General features: G+C 42.8%; 1 protein-coding gene and 1 long non-coding RNA gene across 9 annotated transcripts in view; one reads left to right on the top strand and one right to left on the bottom strand.

Annotated features, from left to right (window-relative positions):
* The window catches only part of Msra (methionine sulfoxide reductase A), a 333,283-nt gene that overhangs the window by 28,520 nt on the left and 282,241 nt on the right, over positions 1-22,522 (top strand). Inside the window, exon 1 of one of the 8 annotated variants that reach the window (NM_001347639.1) lies at positions 10,105-10,302. The exons of 5 other annotated variants lie outside the window; for them this stretch is intronic. Coding sequence is in view for 2 of the 3 variants with exons in the window: in XM_030247608.1 (XP_030103468.1) it covers positions 10,477-10,486 (10 nt within the window). In the remaining variant the exon portion in view is untranslated. Of the gene's footprint in view, positions 1-10,104; positions 10,303-10,413; positions 10,487-22,522 lie in introns of those variants that run through there. 2 more of the 8 variants (XM_030247608.1, NM_001253716.1) reach the window with 2 other exon arrangements.
* Gm52130 lies at positions 12,583-20,758 on the bottom strand. Its single transcript, XR_003951178.1, has 2 exons — positions 20,718-20,758; positions 12,583-14,146 (listed from the first exon to the last, which is right to left on the bottom strand). It is a non-coding gene; the product is annotated as a predicted gene, 52130 (long non-coding RNA).

The following is a 22,522-nucleotide window of genomic DNA, read 5'->3' as shown; positions in this document are numbered from 1 at the left end:
AAGGGGATGCAGCAAGGACTGACCGTAGCCACGGAGATCATAGAAAGCAAAGAGAAGCGTTTGCCCCCAGCACCTATGTGCCTCCATATGGGCCACACAAGAAGTCCATGAGCCAGGATAACTACCTAAGGTTAGGTTTTACAGGTTTCTGGTCAAACAAGCCACCCTAAGCCTTCAACTAATTGAGCTGAAGAGGTTCTTTTGAGTCTTGCCAATCATCCATCTCTATCTCCTTCCTGGTGACCTTGAAGATGATGATTCTTGGCTTACAAAAATGTGGTCATGGGGACAGGAATAGAGGATTGCAGGCCCCAAGTGAAAGGTCACCTACTGTAGGGGCAATCAGGCTGCTGTATCCCACGGACAAGAGAAGCCTCTGTTAACCTTTGGCCACATGGCTCAGGATTCCTCCAAGGGCTCACTGGTCCTTGCAAGACCCAAGGAGGGCACCAGCATTTTGGCAAGGTATAAGGAACCCTACTTTGGAGATTTTTAAAGACACCAAAGATTCTAGACTCTTATCTTAGTATCCACAAGCAACAGTTGAGTCTTACTTTGAGTTACTTTGGGTTTAGGAAACTCAGGTGATTCCTTGATTCCCTGCAGAGGTTCCGACGCAGAGGCACTGCCAAAGGGCTCTTACATGGCAGCGCTGTTTGGGGCACATGACATATTTCCTTGTCGTTTTGAAAACCTCATGGGTATTTTAAGTTTAATCCATCTGATTTTGATCCAAATATAATTTACTCACAGTAACTGGGAAACATTTGATACCAGAGAAGCCTGCTGGCATTCCTCAAGCTTCTCTCTGGGGAAATAAGAAATCACATTTCTTCAAGAAGGAATCACACAAACCTACAACGTGTACTTTTCTGCTTATTTAACAAAGCCTGAGTTAAATATCAAATCGAGTGGTTCCAGACTGGTTATTTATTTATTTTTGAGTCATTCTTTTTAACCATGCAAAAAGGGTATTTTCTTTGAGGCGTTTACCCCTTTTATCCTGACAGTTTTCTCTGCTGTACTCCCCCCAAAACTGAATCGCAAACAATGATTTCAGACAATTTGAGTCAGTGAAACGGTTTTGATGTCTGTGGATTAACCATATCTGTATTGAAGATGTTTCACAACTGTCAGAAGCTTGGACATAGTACTGCAATGTATTGCCTAATTTAAAATTTAAAATACGTTTCTGAGAATTAGATGGCAGTCCTGCCCCAGTGCTTAGAAATTAAAAGGAGGGGACTTAGGACAAGGTGCAGCCAGATTCTGTACTCCTGAAAGGCAGGAAGCCTACAGGCATCTTGGATGCCCCTGGGAACTGAAAGGGACCTTGCTGTTTTGAGGTGCTGCTCCTCCTGAGTGCCCCAGTTCCTTTTCTGCTTTCTTCTAGAATTCTAAGGCTGGTTTCCAGCTCTCTCTGCCTCAGAGGAGGCTTCCGATGACTGGCCTGTTCTTGTCCTTAAGGTTGCAGTTCGCTGACCAGAAGCCTGAGCCAGGAGCTTGATCTTGCCCCACAACCTCTGCTGCCCACAGCAAATGGCAACTAGCTATCCAGGCACAGCCAGGATCTAGTACCTGGACCCTTGCCTCACTCTCTTGTCCTACCTTTCCTTTAGATCAGGTAGCAAGTCACAGCAGACACTTCCCAAGACAACATCCCACAGGAGACAGAGTACGCAGCCTGGAGGTGGACTGCCTGCAATCAGGTCCACTTGTCAACCCTGCTGCTCTGGTGAGTTAGACAATCTTGGTCAGGTTGGACAGGGCTGCCTGCTCTTTATGAGACCTGGATGACAGCTCCTGTGGAAAAGCACTTGCCTCACAGTTTGAGGACCAGATTTCAGGTTCCCTAGAACTCACAGGACAAGTCAGGTGTGTTGATAGCAATCCTGGAGATGTTGAGACGGGAGGTAGAAAGAGGAGGAGCTCACAGGCCAGCTAGCCTAACTCACTCAGGGAAGCTCCAAGCCAAAAAGAGAGCCCATCTCAAATAAAGGTGCCCTAGGAAATGTTATGGAGTATCTAACCGGAGAAGACCTCTCGGACATGGGTTTAAGCCAATGGAAAGTCTTTGTTAGCTCGGTGTTCAAGATCCCAGTGTAGCCCTGTGCCTTTCTCAGGGTGAGTTTTTAAGCACAAAAACTATATCCTGGGTTGACATACTTCAGTTAGCAGAAACAGCCAGAAGCAAAAGTTTATAAGCCAAAAATCAAGGTTGTGCATTCAGAGACACTTTTCCAGAACTATGGACTTTGATGAATTAGGTCTTTATTTTTGTTTTGGCAGGTGATGCTATCTATGTGCTGAGTTTTACGGTCTGAATGGAGCTTCTACTATGGAGTCAGTTGTTCTAAGGTGTAGGGTCTTGTTATAGAATGACACCTAAGACTGTCCTTTGACTTCTACGTGCATGTATACATGTACTCCCACATCAGAATCTCCCCACAAAGACACAAACATAGGCATGTGAACACATATCCAGCACACACAGACACAAACACACCCCTAGAATATATATACACATACATATATACAGCACACACACCCAGGACATATACACATACATACATACACACATACACACATACACACATACACACATACTCACACCCAGGATAAATACCACATACATCCAGCAAAACATATACATACATACACATACACACACAATCCAGAAACACACACATATCCAACAAAACACACACTCACAAACACATATACAGACACACACACACAGCATACAAATGATATATCTATTATGAGTTAGAAGTGTTATCAGGAAGATGGAAATGCTGAAGGAGGACTCTGGAGTAGAGCACGGTGCATGGTTAATGTTAGGCAAATTTAAGTTCTTGTTGGATTTTTTTTTTTTTTTTTTTGCCTGTTTTTACCATGGATTGGCCTCTCATTGGGTGTGAGAGCCACAGTGTGGCAAGGGTGAGGCATCAAATATCACTAAAGCACAGGGAGGAGATCACCTCTTCCCAACCATCTTTAGCCCTTCTGATTCCATCAGGATGAAGAAATCTGCCCACTGCTGGGCTGAGTTTAACCTTTTCTTCTATGCTTGCTCATCTTTCTGTAACAGAAGGCCTTGAGCTTACAGATAGATAACTTTCCATCTGGAAAATTTGATGACATCTTTGCTAGTGAATTTGTTACTTCTGGCAAATGATGTTGTATATTTAAAATAAACATTTCTTTAAAAATGAATCTATGGTACAAAAGAAGTGAGCTGAAGGATTTTTCTGTAAGTCATCATGATGGCTATTCCTGGTTGTTAACTTGGCTACATCTGGAATTAACTATAAACCCAAGTCACTGGGCGTACCTGTGAGGGAAGTTTAGTTAACTAGATCACTTGAGGTAGGAAGATCCACCTTAAATCTGCATCATTTGAAGTGAAAAGGGTCTCCCTACATTTGGACACCTCCTTGTGTCAGCCTTTATAAAAGGAAGAAACATCTCTCTGCCTGCTTGCTCTCGCTGGCAAGTCCATTCCTTCACTGGCGTTAGAGTCTACTTCTTTGGGTTTCTTACATATACTAAAGGCCAGCTGAGACACCCAGCCTTGTGGCCTGAACAACTGCTGGATTCTGTGGCTTTCTGTAGGGTTTCTCTTTCTGTCTGACAGTTGGAATCAAAAGGTTTCACAGCCACCAGGAAGTTATATGTAAATTTAGGGGCATGGCTTATTTTTGCACAGTCCAGGTGCTCCATATCCCATACTGTACGGAATGCAGAGTTCTGTCTAAACAGAAAGCTAGGATGAAAAACTCAGTAGTCACAGAGATTAGACGTTATGTAGCTAAGTGAGGTGTGGGCCAGGACTCAGGAAAGCTCGAGGAACTTCCAGGATGCTGTGCTTGGAGAGAGTGGGGTTTTCTGGGAAGAGAGGACATGGTATGCGAGAGATGCTGGCTGCCAAGAGTTTGACTTCATTAGTGCCTGGTAGTCAAGAGTAGGTGTTCTCTAAAGAGCTGGGCCTGGTGTGGATGGAGCTGGGGACGCTGGAGTCAGCTGGGACCAACCTAAGAGACTAAAGCAGCAACAGGAATGAGAGCTGCTGGGCGGATCTCTGGGGTAGATTCTAGAGGCTTATCTGGTGTTTGGTATGTTCTCTGTGCAACAGGCCAAAAGGGCCACCAGGGCTATTAAGTGACCAGTCAAAGCACATGTAGACATTGAAGATGGATGGAAAGTGCAAGATAGAGGCCACACAGAAAATGTAACCATGTGCTCGTGTTCAACCGTGGCTTTTAGCTCACTCCTCTGCTTGTGTCCGCTGACTCCAAACACACCCATAGCCACTCGTTCTTCCTTCTGACCTGACCCTGGCAACCATGAAGCTTTTCCCTCTGTCTACAGATTTGCTCATCACGGACTTTTCATGTAAGCAGAGCTGTATAATATGTGAACCTTCATTACTGGCTTTTTTGTTGTTGTTCAGCCTTATACCCACGTCTCACCCATTCTTTTTCATTGCTGAGTATTCTTCCACCATGTGTTTCCATCATACATGGTTAGCTTATAGCTGCTTGAGTTGTCCTTACCCCAGCTGATGTGAACAGTGCAGCTACAAACATCTGTGCCAAGTTTTTGTACAGATGAGCTTTAAAGTTCTCTTGAGGTGTTATCTAGAGTGGAAGGGCTGGCTCAAAAGAAACTCTGTTTAAATTTTTAAAGACTTAGTTTTTGTTTGTTTGCTTGTTTTTGTTTTTTTTAAAGTGTGTGTGTGTGTGTGTGTGTGCACATATGTGCATGTGCAGTGCCCATGGAAGCCAGAAGAGGTCATCTGAGCCCCCAGAGATGGAGTTATAGTTGGTTTTGAGCCACCCCCTGTGGATTCTGGAAACTGAACTCAGGTCCTTTGCAAGATCAATGAGTAGCCTCTCAGAGGCCAAGCCATCTCCCCAGGTACTTATTGTAGGATCTGAAGACTGAAAAACAGAACAAAACAAAAGCCCCCTCCACCCCTAACCCAGCCCATATTCTGAACCTGACCTTTATCAGATATATGATTTGTAAACATTTTCCTATTCTTTAGGTTATCATTTTGCTTCCATTACAGAGAGAAAAAAATCTTCTCCCCCCTCTTTATCCTCATTCTCTCTCCGTCCCCCACCTCCTCCTTTTCCCTTCTCTTTTGTTGGCTGGCTCTTTTGTAAGGACCATCACACTTCAGAAACCATCAGAATCAAAATTCCAGAGACACATACCCATGTTTTCCTTTAACATTCTGGGGTACATTTTGAATGACATATGGCACGACATTGGGGTCTGTCCGGCTTCACTCTTTCACTTGTGAAGATCCGGTTGTTCCAGTTGCATGTCTTACATGACCACTGTGTTTCCATTTCAGCTTTTCCTTGCAGCTTGTTTAAAGTCAGTTGACTATAGCTATGTAAATAACTCCTAGTTTATTCTCTGGACCTTCATGGCCACCGTATGTTAAGACCTTGGTCCCTGAGTTGTCATAACACGGTGGTGAGTTTTGAAATGAGAACTGTGAGGCCTACACATTAGTTTCCTCACTTCAAAGATATTTTTTGGATGTGCTAAATCTTTGAATTTCCATATGATATTTATGATCAACCTGCCAATTTCTGCAAAGAACTCAGCTGGGCCTTCTGACGTGTGTTTGCACTGGGTGGTGTCCTTAAGTGTGACTTCTCAGTTCGTGAACATAGCAGGAGATCTTTAATTATTTCTTCCAGTAGTGTTTGTGCACCAACTTTTGGGTTACACTTATTCATTTATTTGTTTTGTGCTACTGGGTGTGAAACCTGGGACATCATGCGTGCTTGCTGAGTGTGTGCTCTATGAGACCACATCCCCAGACCTGCTCTTTAGCATTTTATTTTTTATCTTATTCTAAGTGTGAGAGTTTTCCTACTTTCATCCGTGGATTGTTTATTGCTAATATATAGACATGTAGCTGGTGTGTGGGGGCTTGTTCATTCGCTCTGTGCCTTGTTCTGTTAGATTTTCATGTTAGGTGCACGCACACGTATATACGCATACACAGAATAATCTGATATATCCATGTGTAAGGCCTGCCATCCACACAGAGGTCTTTTTCCTCTGCCTCCCCTTTCTATCCTGCTCAGAACTTTCCTGTTGTCGGTTGTGATGGCAGCCATTGCTCCACAGCTGTCCCTCACCAGTTAGCCAAGTCCTCATCTCCAGCCAGCTGGTTAAATGCATTTTTTTTTTCTTTTTGAACTCACTAAAGCTGTTTTGTCAAATACTTTTCTGTGTTCACAGAGGTGATCGTGTGGCCTCTTTATTCTGTTAATATGATGTGCTGTGTCGACCGTCTTTTGGTGTCAAACAGGCCTTGTGTCCCCAGGGTACAGTGGCACCTGGTCAGGGCTGGCAATCTTCTGTGTATATGGCTGGAGTCAGCCAGGATCTTGTTAGCATTTGGTTCAGAAACTCCATTTATATTTATAAGAGATGTTGGTTGTGGTGTTGTTTTTAATTTTATTATTTCTTTTTGAAATTGACATGAAATCATACTTAGGGAGGACAAGGTGAGTTTTGAAATATGTACATGCTGTGCAGTGGCCTAGCCAAACTAATTAGCATAGACATCACCTTGCTTGCTTATTGTGTGTGGCAGAAATGCTGTGGGCTACCTTGGCACTCTGCAAGTGCACAGTGCCTTGTTCAGATCTACAGCTGCTGTGTAGAGCAGGAGGGCTCTTCAACTTCCTCTGCTGATTTAATTGAATGGTTGTGTGTTTGACAATCTTCCTTAATCCCCACCCCCCTCTCTACCATCTCAGCCCCTGGGAACTACTGTTGTATTCTCTGCTTCCATGTCCTTCAATGGAGCCTACATTGACGTGAGTGGCAGGTGTCTATCATTTCATGTCTATTATTGCACTGGGTACCTACCAGGTTCATCCACTCTGTTATGGACACAGGATTTTCTCCTTTTTAAACACTGAGTAGTCTTCCATCTTAAGTATGTGTCTTATTTCTTTACCTATTTGTTGATAACCATGTTAATTTCATATCTTGGCTGTTGTGAATACTGTAACAATTAACACACAAGTATAGCCATCTCCTTGACATGGTGCCACTAGATTTTTACCCTGTGAGGGGGTTTCTGGATCATTAATTTGTCTCTTTTTAATTTTTTTTTTAACCGTGTAGCTCAGAGTAGCCTCAAAGCCCCAGTCCTTCTCCCTCACCTGCCACATGCAGGGGGTGACAGGCGTTCGCCTCCTTTTGACTATCGGAGAAGCTGCAGTACTGCTTTTGTAATTGTGTGTCCTCCAGCATCACCACATGGCCATCAGCTGTGGGTGACTGCTCTTTTAGACACTGGCCACATAGCCAAGGTCAAGTGGAGGTCTGCGCCATGCTCATGTCTGTGTGAGTGTTCTGCTTTTTGGTCTCTTCCCTTGCTTCTTCCCTAATCTTTGACATTTCTTTTTGGTTTGCTTGAATGTTCCCAGAAAACACATTTTGGAATGTAATTCTCACTGTGAGGGATGAAAGCAGGTATAGGATTTGGAAGTGGAACTTTGGGACCAATTCAGGTGAGACAAGGCCTTCAAGCAAAGAGAAGCATCTCTGATGAGAGCTGCAGTAATCTAGCAAAATAATATAAAAGAGTAATAATAATAATAATAATTACAACAACAACAGCAACAACAACAACTTCTTTCCTAGGGCATAGGGCATCCCTAGCCATAGGTTCTTGGCCCAGTTTATGATTCTAGACACTAGTTCCCTCTTGTTGATTGTATTTCTCAATCTAAAAAGAAAGTGGTTAGTTGTTGCCCCAGCATTCACGCCACTATTTCAGTGACATGCATACTTTGCCACGATGGTCACTATTACAGTTCACAGGGCTCACAGCTGGTGACACTGCTGATGGCTTCTTCCTCTATCACTGTATAGCTAGCAGAGACATTTCTGTGTAAGCACCAGCATGATTTCTCTGTCTTGTGACCTGTGTCTTCAGCAATGGAGTCTATACCAAATTCTTATGGGCAACCCATTTCTTTCTAGCCTCCATGTTTTCTGAGAAATCCTGTCATTTGTTTGTTTGTTTATGTTCCCTTGTAATGAGTCACTTCTCCTTGGTGGCAACAGTTTGACTGTGAATTTAAAGTCTGCTTAGAGCCCGTCCTTGTGTTATTATCCCCGTTTGAAAGGACAGCTAATGTGTTGGCGTTTTCTTTAGTGCCGTAACCTAAAACTTCATGATGTTTCTGTAAGTGTTCCCTTGGTCTCTCAGCTTCATGACTTAGCTAGCAGTGTGTGGTTTGGGTTTTTTTTTTAAACCATCATATATAGTTTTATAGAAACTCCGAGTGATGCTTGTATGCTCTCTTTTCATAACTTGTTCACTCGGTAGATTTGTTGAATACCATCATATAGAAGTTTTTGGAAGACTTTTACTTCTCTTAGGTAAGCAACACATAGTCTTGTCTGTGCTCACCCCATCCAGTTGTGACCTGAATACGGACAGATAGTTTAGGGGCCCAGAGGGAGAGTCACTGGTGGCCTTCTGGCCCTTCTTAGTAGACGAGAAAATTAGACTTGAGTAGATTAAACAAGTGGGAGACCTTGAGATTATCCAAATGAGAAAGCAAGAGACCCAAGGAGGACGAGAACTCAAATGTCCTGACTCTTTCTATGGCTTTTTTCTCATAAACTGAGACCCAGGCATCACAATATGGGCATCTGTGTATGCATATATATATAAGAACTAGTGTTCTTATCTCCCCCTGTCCTTGATAGTCCTGTTTTGAAAATATTTCTTCCTTTCTTCCTTTCCAGCAGTATTTTGTATAAGTACAGTTTACATATAGTTTCCTTAAAAAAATAAGAGTAACTGATCAATCAGAGCCCTGTTCATTCTCTAGAGGATGAGGCGTGACAGTTTAAATTTTAATCTGCATGCCTCCTTTCCTATTCTCCCATGATTCTTTGCATCAGGACAAGGGGAAGCAAATGTTAAAAAAAAGAAGAAAGAAAGAAAAAGAAAAAAAAAGGATGACGGTGCGCGGTGCTCCTAAAGTTCTATCCATCTCCGCTCATGGGGGAGCTCAGCTTTTCTGCAGGTTGAGCACATGTCGCATATGGACATTTCCAGAGAACAGATTTCCCCATCTCCATGCAGCAAGCATGTTAGCTCACTGCAGGGGAACATGCTAGGGATGCCTGGGAAAGGTAGGGCACCAGGAAATCTGTAACGTGACCTGGCAGCAGCCGGCGCTGTCATGCCAGGATCTGGGTACTGTCCCACAGCTTCCTGCTCTCACATGTATTAATTGATCCGCAAAGGACATCCTTTGGAGACAAGAATTTAGACAGACTGGCATAGTCTGGACTTCTGCCAAGACTGCTCGGAAGGTTGCCATACTGGGAGGGAAGGAGTGAGGAGAGAGAGAGAGAGAGAGGGAGAGAGAGAGGGAGAGGGAGATAGTGTGTGAGAGAGAAAGAGAGAGAGAGGATAGTGAGGGGGTGGAGGGAGGGAGGCAGAGGGAGAGCTGAGGAAATTTTAAAAGGCAAGACTTGGCAGAGCTCAGTCGTATCAGCCTCTTTTGTCTGTTTCCCTGCTTGAGCTTCAGAAAGAAAACCGTCCTGGGATACAGGAAAACTCACAACTTTTTGGTTTTCAAACTTAGAAAGCTTTTGAAGTCTCTTGGGGTGTTCGGGAGTGTTGGTTCTTACTATGACATTTAGTTACCAGCATTCAGGCAGGAAAAAAGAAAAAAAAAAAAAGAAAAAGAAAAAAGAAAAAAAAAAAGCCTGTTTCAAAAAGGCATCCTCCCTAGTCTAGTGTCCATGCATTCGGGAAACAATGTATTTGATTTAATTCTTTTGGAATGTATGATCATGACCGTGAGAGACAGAATTACTAGAGAAGATGGCAAGGAGAGTGTCTAATTAGAGAGAATCGTAACTTTCTACAAAATAAACTTTCTCATCAATACAAACCTGATTTCAGATCAAACCAGAGATCTTCGGAGTTATGTTTGGAGTGGCAGCTTGTAGACTTAAGTATTTTTATGTTACTTAATTCCCCCCTCCCCATTTCTAGATATTGAGTTTTCAAGGAGTCTTTCTAAGATTTTTAATGCAACCTGGCCAGGGAGTCTGAGTCAAAGTTGTTTCTTCCATGTGTTTGAGAAAGCGATCTCTTAAAGCCACAGCTTTGATTTCTGCAGCTTCATGCCATCCCAATCGACACCCCCAGCAATTAGTGGCAATGCCGAAGACCAGAAAGGCAAGCTGAAGACACCGACTTCACTTGAAGGGCAAACAGGAACTGTGAGCTTGGTCATTTTTTTTTTTTTTTTTTTTTTTGTGGGTGTGTATGCGTGCACGTGTGTGCGTGTGTGTGTGTCTTGCTTGAACCATTTTTGGGAGGTGGGTGGGGAGGTGGGTGGGTAGGTGTCTGTGCAGGGATGTTTGTGGTCGGTGAATTCGCGTTGTGAGGAGGAAATGAGCAAAGGTAATTTTTACGGTGTTGGCAGAAATGGCTAGAGTGGTAGAGAATAGAAATGTAAACCTTTTGGATAAGAAGCCACGAGCTGTATAGGAAGTACTCGGAGGGGAAAGAAAATTCATCAGTTTTGAGTTGACTAAGGTTTTATTCAACGATTCTGTATCTTGACTCTCTCAAAATGTTTTTTTTTTAAATGTAGAAAATTGGTCGATCTTCTTTTTAAATTCTACCCAGCGTTTTACTTAGATATATGCTTTTCTACCTAGTTTCTTGTTAATAAATATTTGGTATGAGGCCTGGTTGTGGTGGATCATGTTTGAGTTTTGCTCTTAAACATCAGCGTTATTATAGGGGAGGTTCACTGGCAGAGATAGGTTTTTGTGGACCACCCTAATTACCAGTACGCATTCTATTTCTAAAAAGGAGTATTGGAGCTGCGGGATTAGATGGCGTGTCCCTGAAACCCCCACTTTCTCTGTATTTTGTGGACTGAGAGGATACTGGAAAATTGGCTGTATTCATAACTGCCGATCATTTGGGGGCAGTCTAAAAGATGTTCTGAGACCCATGCTTTCATTTCAAGTTTGTACCAATCAATTTGTAATCCTTTGATTAAAAACAAATTGTTCCTTGTTTCCTGTTAATGCGCGCCTTCAACGATTGATTGTTGAGGATGTTTCTCATAAAATTATAGAGACACATCAGCCATCCTGGAAGTGGCATCTAGTGCACACATTTGATTTTAAAACACGAAAATGAATGCAGGTGTGTGGAGTTAAAAGCTAAAGTATTTTCTTCCACCTCTCTAGGAACAAACCCCCACTTTTAATAAAGTGAAATCCATAGTGTTTATGTGGGTTTACAACATGACGACCTTTGTTTTATAAGCTCTTTTATCCACCCCCTTGCTAATATTCCTAAAATGGATGCCGAGCCACCAGCAGAGTGATGGCACAGGAAAGGGGCGCTTACATGACCAGTCACAGAGTCTGTCACAGAACATTCACGTCCACACTGCAAACCACAAGGAGTGAAAGGACGGTGCAGTGAATGAGCTCAGATCCCTGACCATCGTAGCTTCGCAGCCACTTAATACCCGCCTTTGCCATTACGGACTGCTAAGGATGTAGTTTATTTGGTTTCAGACCATTTCCCCCCTTAGAGTTAAGAGAATTATTAGTTGTGTGTCTATTTCCAAGCTTCTTTGGAGTGAATTCGGTAAAGGGATAAACTTGATCCAAACTGTTGTATGACCAGTTATTATCAAACAATAATAAAAGTAAACAAGTTTAAAAAAAATGAAGATGATGTCAGAATACACTTTTTAAAGATATACTAAGTATTTTTTTTTGTATTGGTAAAATTGTGTTTTATATTGTAACTGTTTCAGATTTGGTAAGTATTAGTCGCTTTACTCAACAAAGTTTCTTACCGATACATTCTCTTTGGCCTACTTGCTATGTATCTTAAAACAAAGAAAATGTTTTCTATTTTTTTTTGTGTTTGCTGTTAACTGGTTATCAAAAACTCTCCCTCAAATAAGTTTTTCATACAACTCTGATTAAGAAATTGTATTGATTAAAGTTTTTAAAAAAACAATTCAATTTAATATATGCTTCTTTCCTTTTAATCCTTTAGACAGTTAACATATCCATGTTTATTAACTGAGTTCTGTAACATAATGGCGTTAATAGTTTAATTCTTAATGTATGTAAAGACTGTGGTCTGATTTTAAACAAAGCCATCCGCAGGCACATACTGATCACACTTAGATTTGTATTTTATTTTACGATAGAAATAGGCTAATATTTTACTGTCTCCCCGTGATCGCTCTTAAGTTTCATTTCAGTGCAGACACCTAAATATCCAAGCACATTGTTCTGTAATCGAATGCGAACCTCTCGGAGGCATTTGTTCAGTATTTTATAATTATTCACTCATTTATTCATTTATTCAACAAATGTTTACCGAGCACCCATTTCTGTATGCTAATATTTTACCAATGGAATTATTCTGGGTAACTGGGAAGGAAGTGGTATCGGCGAATGAAAGAGAGAATAGATTTAAAATCAAGTTCCAAAGGCATGGATAGAAAAGAACAATGATGTTATGGGATTTATTTTTAATATATTAAAGGGTGTTTAATTGTGCAATATACTTATTCTAGAACACTTCTAAAAAAATAATAACGGATGTTTGCTCCAGTCCACCCAGCTGTAGAAGTATGGCTTTCACCACTGTTTTGGATGCCACATTTCAATGGCCAAAGCACTTCAGTGGTTTGGGTTGTCTTAGATCTGTGTGGGGCAAGCATTGCGGGGACTTAGATGGGAGGGTCAGGCCCATTGCTCACCTATTAGAATCTACCTGCTGTGTTACAGCAGGTTCATCGAGCTTTGTTAAAGATGCAGCTTTGACATAGAACAAACAGTGGATGTTTATAACATTCTTCTTTTGTTTGCTTTGTTTTCCATTGTCGCATGGACAAGGACCAAGAGGCCAATCTGGCCTGGCTAAGCTGCAGTGGGGTGGTGCTCTTCAGACGGAACAATAAGTTTCTCCTCTGTGTCATGCAGGGGGTGGGGGTGGTTTGTTTCATCCACTGAATTGAATTTAGTAAGTTAACATTATCCCACATGGCTAATCTCCAGCATAAGTAAAGTGGAGGTGTAGGCTCTGAAGAGGAGTGAGATATCACGTGCATTAGGGATGAGCAAGGGAGGCTGTGAAGGTGGCCATGATGTGGCTGATGGAATAACGATGGGCAGAGGACCAGCCACAGGTGCTTTAACACCTAACATCCAAGAGGCCTGCTCTGGCCAGAAAAATGACACATGATTGATTCTAACTGTGGGCTGGTGGGGGCGGGGTCACACATACCTGATAAGAGTAGGGGAGAGCCTCCTCCTAATTCCATCAGCAGAGACAGCACTGGGATGGGTATTCACAGCCACTTAGGACATCCCACTGAAGGGATAGGCAGGGAGGAGCCTAGGTATTACCTCATTTTGCCCCTCCTGCTTGAGAAAGAAAAAGTCAAATTGCTTGTTTTTGATCTTGATTATGTATTGCTGGCTATGAATTTAGAGGGGGTTGGAGTTTAGCTCCACATTCATCGTGATTATGTTGGCCTCCCCTAAGGCCACCATTGTAGACTATTAAAATAAAAGCTACGTGGAAAAAAATGAGTCCTGATCCTTCCAGCTGGCTACCCAGTGTCCTGCATTCTTCCTGCTTCAAGGGTCCCACAGCCTAGAGTCTAGTCCTGTGTAGTCAGGGCACTCCAGTGATGCATCTTGACCCATGGAGGGCTCAGACCCTCGGTAGCCCCACTGTCCCTTTAATGGATCAACACCATTTGTGTCTCTCCCCACCCCCATCTCCCTTTTTTTTTTTTTTTTTTGCTCTAAGCTTCTGTCTTCCATTTGAAAAGATCAAGTTGCTCTCCAGAACCAAGCATGGTCCTCTCCATCATGCTCAGAGGAAGTCTTCCTTTGAAGCAAACCGTCCTTTTCCATTATACACACTCAGAGAGAAAATGTCCTGCAGTGCTTCAACAGCCTGGCTGGAGGTTTTGACTCTGTTCTTTAGGCATGGGGTTCTTGTTAAGTTCCAAACATCCAGTTTTCCATCTCTGAACAGGGCTTATGGTATGTCCTGCAAAGGCTGTAGGGAAGAACAAGTAGGGAATATAAACAGGCCACTTAGCATAGCATCTAGTACATGGTATAACTGGGTAGAGGGGAAATATTGGTTTACTGTTTAAACTTAGACTTTTTAATAGTGATAAAAATATGTACTATATATAATTTATCACTTTATTTTTGTGCTGAGTACATAGGTGGTCCCATGGCTAAGTTTTTCATCTTGCAAAACTGGAACTCTGTATTTGGTAAGAGGGACTTCGTGTTCCCTGTGTTTTTCTGCCACCTGCTGCTGATAGCTTGACTTCCTTTGTCCCTTGTGTAAGTAGAATCACAGTGTTCTTTATTCTGTGATTGTTTCATGCTCTGTAAGGTAGCAGGTGCCAGTATTTCTTGCCTTTTGAGGGCTGAATAGTATTCCATTGTGCCTACCTTCTGTTTACCTCTCGATGAATGCTCCCTACCTTTTATCTGTTGTGAATGGGTCTGCATGGACACAGATGTGCAAATGTGTCTTTGAGGCCCTATCTCCAGGATTTTGAGTATTATCTCTTGAAGCAGCATTGCTGGATTCATAGGCAGTTTTATGGCTTATAGAAAGTTATGAGGTTTGGAACAGCAAAGGCAGAAATGATGCACCTTGAACTTGACATCCTAGCACAGGCAATGGTCTGATAGGAGGACTTGACTGAGATCTCATGAAGCCTATCCAGCGTTGTGTGGGAATAAGTACAAGTATGACAATGATGCATCCTCTCTAAATGATTTTGTAGTGTTGTGTTTCTCAGGAATGTTCAGCAGGGCACCACCCTGGTAAAATAGTATTTAGATTGGACCAGACTATCCGGGCCAAAGTTCATTTGTCACACCAAGTGATGGCTTAAGCATCCCTTCCACTGCTGTTTGGAGAACTTTTTGGGATGCTCTGCTGGTAGCAGCTTTCTTGTTTTTTTTGAGACTGGGTTTTTCTGTGTAGTCCTGGCTGTCCTGGAACTCACTCTGTAGACCAGGCTGGCCTTGAACTTAGAAATCTGCCTGCCTCTGCCTCCCAAGTGCTGGGATTAAAGGTGTGCACCACTGCTGCCCAGCCAGGATTTCTCTCTCTCTCTCTCTCTCTCTCTCTCTCTCTCTCTCTCTCTCTCTCTCTCTCGATTTCTCTCTCTCGATTTCTCTCCTTTCTCTCTTGATTTCTTTCTCTCCATTTCTCTCTCTCTATTTCTCTCTCTCTGCGTGTGTGTGTGTAGTATATGTTCCTGTTTGTCTAGGTGTGTGACTGTGATTTTGTATGTACATGTTTGCATGTGGAGGCTAGAGGTTGACTTTGGGTATCTTCTTCAGTTGCTCACTACCTTATATTTTGAGACAGAGACTCTTTTAACAATCATAGAATGATAAGATTGACTGGCTGGTGAGCTCCACAGAATCACCTGTTTCTATTCCTCCTTCCCCTAGCTCTGGGTAACAGATATGCCACTTTCAAGCCTTTATCCATCAGCCTGTATGGATGCTGGGGATCCAAATGGAGGTCTTCATGCTTGTGTAGCCACCCACCCCCCTGCCCCAAGAATATCTTTGCTGGGTATAGAATTCTAGGCAGGCATTTTCTTTCATCCCTCTTGTGCCCCATTACCCTTTGTGGGTTCTGATGGAGATCTGCTCCGTTTTGGCCTTGTACTTGTACAAAATCTTCTTCTTGTCTTTAGTTTTCAAGGACTTTGATTAAGATGTGTCTTATCCTTTATTTGTCTGGGTTCATTCTGTTCTAGGCACATTTATCTTGAATATGTAGGTTACATCTTTTTCTGAATTTGGGGGTTTTTCAGCCATGATTTCTTCAAGTACTTTTAGGATATGAATGTCAGAACTTTTGTTACATTCCTACCTGATATTTGTTTAATCTTGTGTGTGTGTGTATGTTTCCATGAGTGCAGTGAATGAAATTGGACCCCCCTGGAGTTACAGGTAGTTGTAAGCCACTCAACATGGGTGCTGGGAACTGAACTCAGATATTTTGCAAGAGCAGTGTGACTCCTAACCACTGAGATATCTCCGCAGACTCCTACCTAATATTTTGATTATTTTTCTTTCTTTTTCTATTGTTTGGATCTTCAGGTTCATATATTCATTTGCTTGCCATTGAACCTATCCAGCAAGTTTGAATTTGTTACTGTATTTCATTTACTCTCTCTTTACCGAGATATTCCATCTTTTCTGTTTGTTTCCTGTGTGTTTGTAATTTTCAGCTTTCTTTCTTTCTTTCTTTCTTTCTTTCTTTCTTTCTTTCTTTCTTTCTTTCTTTCTTTCTTTCTCTCTCTCTCTCCTTCCTTTCTTTCTTTCTTTCTTTCTTTCTTTCTTTCTTTCTTTCTTTCTTTCTGTTTATTTCTATACTGCTGCTTTTTTAATGTGTTAGACAGCTTCAACACCAAGTCACTTGGTCATTGGCATTCTTTAATTTTTGTGTTTGGTGTACATTCAAGTGTGGAGGTACATGTGTGAATGGATGTGCATACGTATGTGTGTACATGTGGAGTTGAGGCCTAAAGTCAATGTTGGATGTCTTCCGGGTTGCTTTTCACTTTCTTTACTGAGGCAGTATCTTTTGCTAAACGCTAAGCTGGAGTTGTAGCAAGTCTAGCCATCTTGCTCTGGGGATCCTATGCTTTGGCCTGGCAAACACTGGGATTACAGGGAAGCTGCCACACTCACCTGCTCACCTTCCTACCTGCCTTTTAAGTGGTTTCTCTGGATACCAACTCCAGCCCACGTAGAGCAAATGCTTTATCCACCAAGCTACCTCCTCAGTCTTTGGGAAATCCTACCTGGATGGGTCTTTTGTTCCCCTCCTCATTAACACATTGTGAGACCTGAGATGATGCTTACTAATGGCTTATCGTTAGAGGCACCTAGTATATTAAAAAGGCTGGTCAGATGAGAGGCATCAGACTGGATGCTGTAAGACCTTCGCTGATAGAAAACTTAATTTGCTAAGTCGGCTCTGCTTTCACATGTAGAACCAGACCTTACAGATGAGATATGTGTCTCTGAGGCCATTGGTCTTCAGTTCTCGCTGGGCATCTGTTCCTGGCAATGAATGCCCTTATAGAATATCAGCAGTGGATCCATAACTGCCTGAGTGATCTTGAGAAAAATCTTCTAACTCTAATGGCTGATGTTTCCTGTCTTAATACCTGTATCTGAGAGTTGGCAAGAATACTACATGGAGTGACATGCCTAGAAACTATTTAACTGATAGGCCTAACACAGGCATAAATGAGAATTATCTAGTTTAGCTACCCCAGGCACATACTGATGATGGATAAGATGATGTGTCTAATGCCTCATGCTTTTCAGCCTTGCCTGCCAAGACACTATGGTTATATGAATATCTTTTTAAAATGCTAAAACATTTCTAATTTGGTAAAACTTTCAAACACAGAGAGCAAGACAGCATACCATTTACCCAGTTACCCATTATCCTGGATGTATCCAGGATGTATTCATGGCTGTATTTATTTCCTTTAGATATTTTATTTTTTTAGGAAGTAAAATCACTTGAGAGGTAAACTAAAGTCTTGAAATTGGCCAGCCTTCTGGTAGATACTTTATAGTGTTTGCTACACATACAGCCATAAACAATGTAACTTTTATGTAACACCCGTATATCAGCTTTAAAATGGTTTTGAGCTCCTCCTATCCTTGCTTGCACAGCTGGTCAGATGTTTTGGAGATGTATCTGTGATACCAGCATAGGTTCATTGCAGTCTATCTACTCTTGGGTGGCTGGATCTTCAGGCCTTTGGGGCCTCACTGCTGGCTATGGCAGCTCTCCTTGAGGATGGAACATTCACTGCATCTCCATCCACACCTACTACTGTCTGATAACTTTTGACCAATCCAGTGGCCAGAGTAGATTTTGCTCTTTTATTTGTGTGCCTATTTGCTTAGTGAGATGGAGTATCTTTCTTTAGCCTTTATATAATTTTTGCTCAGCTGCTTTGTTCTTATAAATCTGTAGCATGCTTTGAAACGAGTCCTTAATTATATGAATTATGAATTGAGAATGCATTCTCTCAATCTTTGTTCTCTTTTTCACTTTTCTTTCTTTTTCTTTCCTCCTTCTTCCGTCTTTCCTTCCTCCTCCTCCTCCTCCTCCTCCTCCTCTTCTTCTTCTTCTTTCTCTCTCTCTCTCTCTCTCTCTCTCTCTCTCTCTCTTTTGAGACATGATTTCGTGTAGCTCAGGATAGCCTCAAACCAGGCTGGTTTTGAACTCCTGATCCTCTTGCCTCTAATGTCCAAGTTCAGCATTGCAGGCCCGTACCATACATTTTCTGTTTTCAGAGACAATTTTAATTTTCCTCATAACACCTACTCGTAGTCCATGTTCTTGGATGTGGCAGAGAAAGCAAAAGGGACTAACTCTCATTGTTTCCAACGTGCCAGGTTTGTATCCTCTTAATAGCAAGGTGATAGTTTTGAATTTTCCACATAGACTCAATTTGTTGACACTTTGGACAGATTCCTGCTTTCCTGGAGTCAACCACTGAGCCCAGGGCTCCTGAGAGGTTGTTTTGTTAGCTGACACACTGATGCTGCAAAAGACGCCCCAGGCCACCTGCAGCTCCCCAAACAGGAGCTCCCTGCCCTTGGAAGAAATGTCCTTTTGATTTGATCACAGCCGTTTCTACGTAGTGAATGTTCTCTGTACAGCCAGTGCTTTTTCCTTCCTCTCTTAGTTCTTCTAACAAAATAAATTAATTGAGAAGAGCAAACTGTTGGGGCCAGTGGGGCTGAGTTGTGGCTGAATCTCCAGCACGTCTTTTGTTGTGCAATCAAGTAGCACTTACTCACCCAGGGTGTCGCCCTCCCACCCAAACAAAACCCTCTTAATCTCCCAAATCACTTTGCAAAACAAAGGGACACAGCTTCAGAGGAGAAGGGGCTGGGCGGTGGATGGGTTGCACTGGGCACTGCCCTCTGTGTGCTTGCTGATTACTACAGAAATCTGTTTATGAGCCTTTAAAAAAAAACTTTGGTCTACAAAGTGAGTTCCAGGACAGCCAGGGCTACACAGAGAAACCCTGTCTCGAAAAACCAAAAACCAAACCAAACCACCACCACCACCACCACCACCACCACCACCACCACCACCAACAACAACAACAACAAAAATCAACACCTTTGGGAGAACAGTTTCTTTACCATTCATCCGGGATCCTGGAAGCAAGACCGTTAACTGCAGTCATCAATAAAGTTCTCACTGGGAATTAATAACAGTGGGAGCCAGGGCTTGCCAAACTAAGCTTGCTGGGCCTGCCTTCTAGGCTGGATCTGGCAGGATTGCCCTCCCCAGGGGAGTAGCCTGGCTCCCCCACCCCACTTGGTGCTCACTGGCCACTGGCCATCTTGAATCCCTACTCAGTTCTGTGAATAAGCTGTAGAAAGGTGGGAACTGGGAAGGGCCGTCTTTTTCCTACACTTGCTGAATTCTTCTCCCAAGTTAGCATCTTTGTCCATCTCTCCTCTGCCATTTTCATGTTATCTAAGCTACAGATAGCAGTAGTAGTAGTTGTCCTACTCCCTGACCCCCTCAACCCCAGCAGGTAAGAAAATTGCAGCCCAGAAAAGTAGAGTGCCTGGTGTCTTTAGTGGCAAGGTCAGTGGGCAGACCCAGCCTTCTGTCTCTAACTCCATTGCTCTTGCTGTCTTTTTAGCGCTTGTTCACTCTGGAAGGGGCTCAGTTGGAGAGTAATGTGCTGTGTGCATGCAGGTGCTCCTGTGAGTGAATGAGTGAATGAGTGTGTGTGTGTGTGTGTGTGTGTGTGTGTGTGTGTGTGTGTAGGTGCACATGTGAGTTTGTGCATGTGTGTATGGAGGGCAAAGGACCACCTTAGGTGTCTTTTCCTCATGCTTTTGTACAGCTTTGGGTTGTTTTTAAAACAGTCTTTCACTGGCCAGAACTCACCAAGTAGGCTAGTCTGGCTGACCAGTGAACCCAAAAAATCCACAGGTCTCTGTCTAATAAGCACATGGAGTATAAATGCCCACTTCTATACCTGTCTTTTTTTGTTATTTTGTTTGTTTCCTTTAAGTGGTTCTAGATCGAACTTAGATCTTCATGCCTACAAGGTGTGGTAGTTTGAATAGGTTTGGTCCCTACAAACTCTGTTTGAATGCTTAGCTCATGGCACTCTTAGTAGGTGTGGCCTTGTTGAACTAGGTGTAGCCTTTGTTGGAAGAAGTCTGTCATTGAGGAGCTGAGCTTTGAGGTCTCCTAGTGCTCAAAGTCTGCCCAGTATGGAATTCTTGTCTCCTGGGTGTCTTCAGATCAAGATATAGAACTCTCAGTTCCTTCTCCAGCACCATGTCTGCCCCAGGCTGCCATGCTTCCTTCCATGATGATAATGGATTGAACCTCTGAAACTGTAAGCTAGCCCCAATTCAATGTTATCTTTTATAAGAATTGCCTTGGTCACAGTGTCTGTTCACAGCAATAAAACCCTAAGTAAGACACAAGGTAAGCACTCTGCCCCAACTGAGCAATCTCCCCAACCCAGGATGTTGCTGCTTTTGCTGTTTTAGCTTCTATTTCTTACCCCTACTCTTCTTCTCTTCCTTGTCTTCTTTTCCATTTTACCTCTTCCTCCTCCTCCTCCTCCTCTTCTTTTTGTATCCCCTACAGTAGGGAACATGTATCCTTTGGTAAATCCTAGGTCATCCATCCACTCATCCAATCAGTAAGTCAATCTATCCTCATCCTATATGAGTTCCTCAGGGGTAAAGGATGAGACAGCACACACAGCAGCCCAACTCACTAAGCTCTCAGCGGAGTGGAGGACAGACAAGTAGACACAGCCTGGTATGTTGTTATGGCAGCAAAGGAAGAAGGGCCTGGGTCATAGGTCTGTTCACTCTCTAGCTTGTCTCTTTTTTTAAATAAACGGTCAATAGATACTCATAGAGTTTAGATAACATGGACTTTGAAAATAAGAGGTCATCATGAATATATCTTTATGTGTGTAAATATATCTCTCTGAATGCTTGTGTGTATATGTTTACACACCACTGAGCCATCTTTCTAGTCTTTATAGTTCTATACTCAGTGTTTCCTCTCTCTCTCTCTCTCTCTCTCTCTCTCTCCCTCTCTCTCTCCCTCTCTCTCTCTCTCTCTCTCTCTCTCTCTCTCTCTCTCACACACACACACACACACACACACACACACACATATATATATCACTCATGCTTGCACCCATACATGCAAAGAGCTTTTAAAAAAATAGAGGCTGGGAGATGGTTCAGCAATTAAAGGTAGGTTCTGCCTTTCTGGAAGACCTGAGTTCTATTCCCAGCACCCACATCACTCACACCTTTACCTCCATGGGACCTTATGCATTCTCTGGCCTCCATGAGCACTTGCATTCCTGTGTACAATATACACAACACACACAAGTATGCACAATTAAAAACACAATGTTTAAAAAAACCTTAAGAATTGAATGGTAAAGAGGTTCTTGGGTTGGTCTTTTTGTGGCTTGATGCATGAGACTCTGCATTCCGAGCCACAGCTCCCCCAAGATGAGCAGTGCTTGGTGTGGAGGTGCACAGCAGAGCCTGGCTGCACTGTCAGCTCAGAACGTCCCCACACCGTCTCCCACCCGTGTTCCTGTTAATGCTTTAGAAGAACAGATCTGTGAGGATGCAGTTTGGTCGTTTCTGGAAATATATAAAAGAGGAGGAGGAAGAGGAGGAGGAGAAGGAGAAAAAGAAAGAAAACAAAATCCCAATGTACCATTTAAATAAGGAAAAATGAGTTTTAGCTCCATGAGTGCTTTTGTCATTTTCTTAGCTCTTATTCTCCTTCTGAGAGCTCATTATGAAAGAATGGCAGTAGCTGTCCCTCGGCTGGGCCAAGCGGTGAGTTAGTTCCCAGATCAAGGGTACAGGAGCTGGCAGATAGCACCTAAGTGACCTCAGGTAGTTGGCAAGCTATTTTGCTTTTTGGAAAGACCTCCCGGGAGCACCCCTAATCTCTACTGCTTTCCCTTCCCAGTGTTTAATAACCTTTGCTGCCAGGAAGCTCTTCCATTTAACCCAGTTCTCCCTTGACACAGTCAATCCCATTTCTCTTGTTGTCCTTGGTGGGGACAGAATAGTGGGTCATTATCTTCTTGATGATATCCTTAATGTTCTTGGGGATGAGGGAGGTTTCTGAGAACCTATACTTCTGCAAGTGAGATAAATATACCCCCTCCCCTTTCTCCCTCACCTCTTTCTCCAGGGCCTCATTTAGAGATAGAACTGCTGACATTTTGCCCTTGAGTTTCTGGGTCCAAATACTACATGAGGCCCACCTTGGACAGCCATTGTGTCCAGCAGACCCTCTCATGTGCTCCCTTGAAGG

Source organism: Mus musculus, chromosome 14, assembly GCF_000001635.26.
Source record: "Mus musculus strain C57BL/6J chromosome 14, GRCm38.p6 C57BL/6J".
Taxonomy (NCBI): Eukaryota; Metazoa; Chordata; class Mammalia; order Rodentia; family Muridae; genus Mus; species Mus musculus.
Note: the sequence above shows the minus strand (reverse complement) of the source record. Positions and strands in the feature narration are given on the sequence as shown.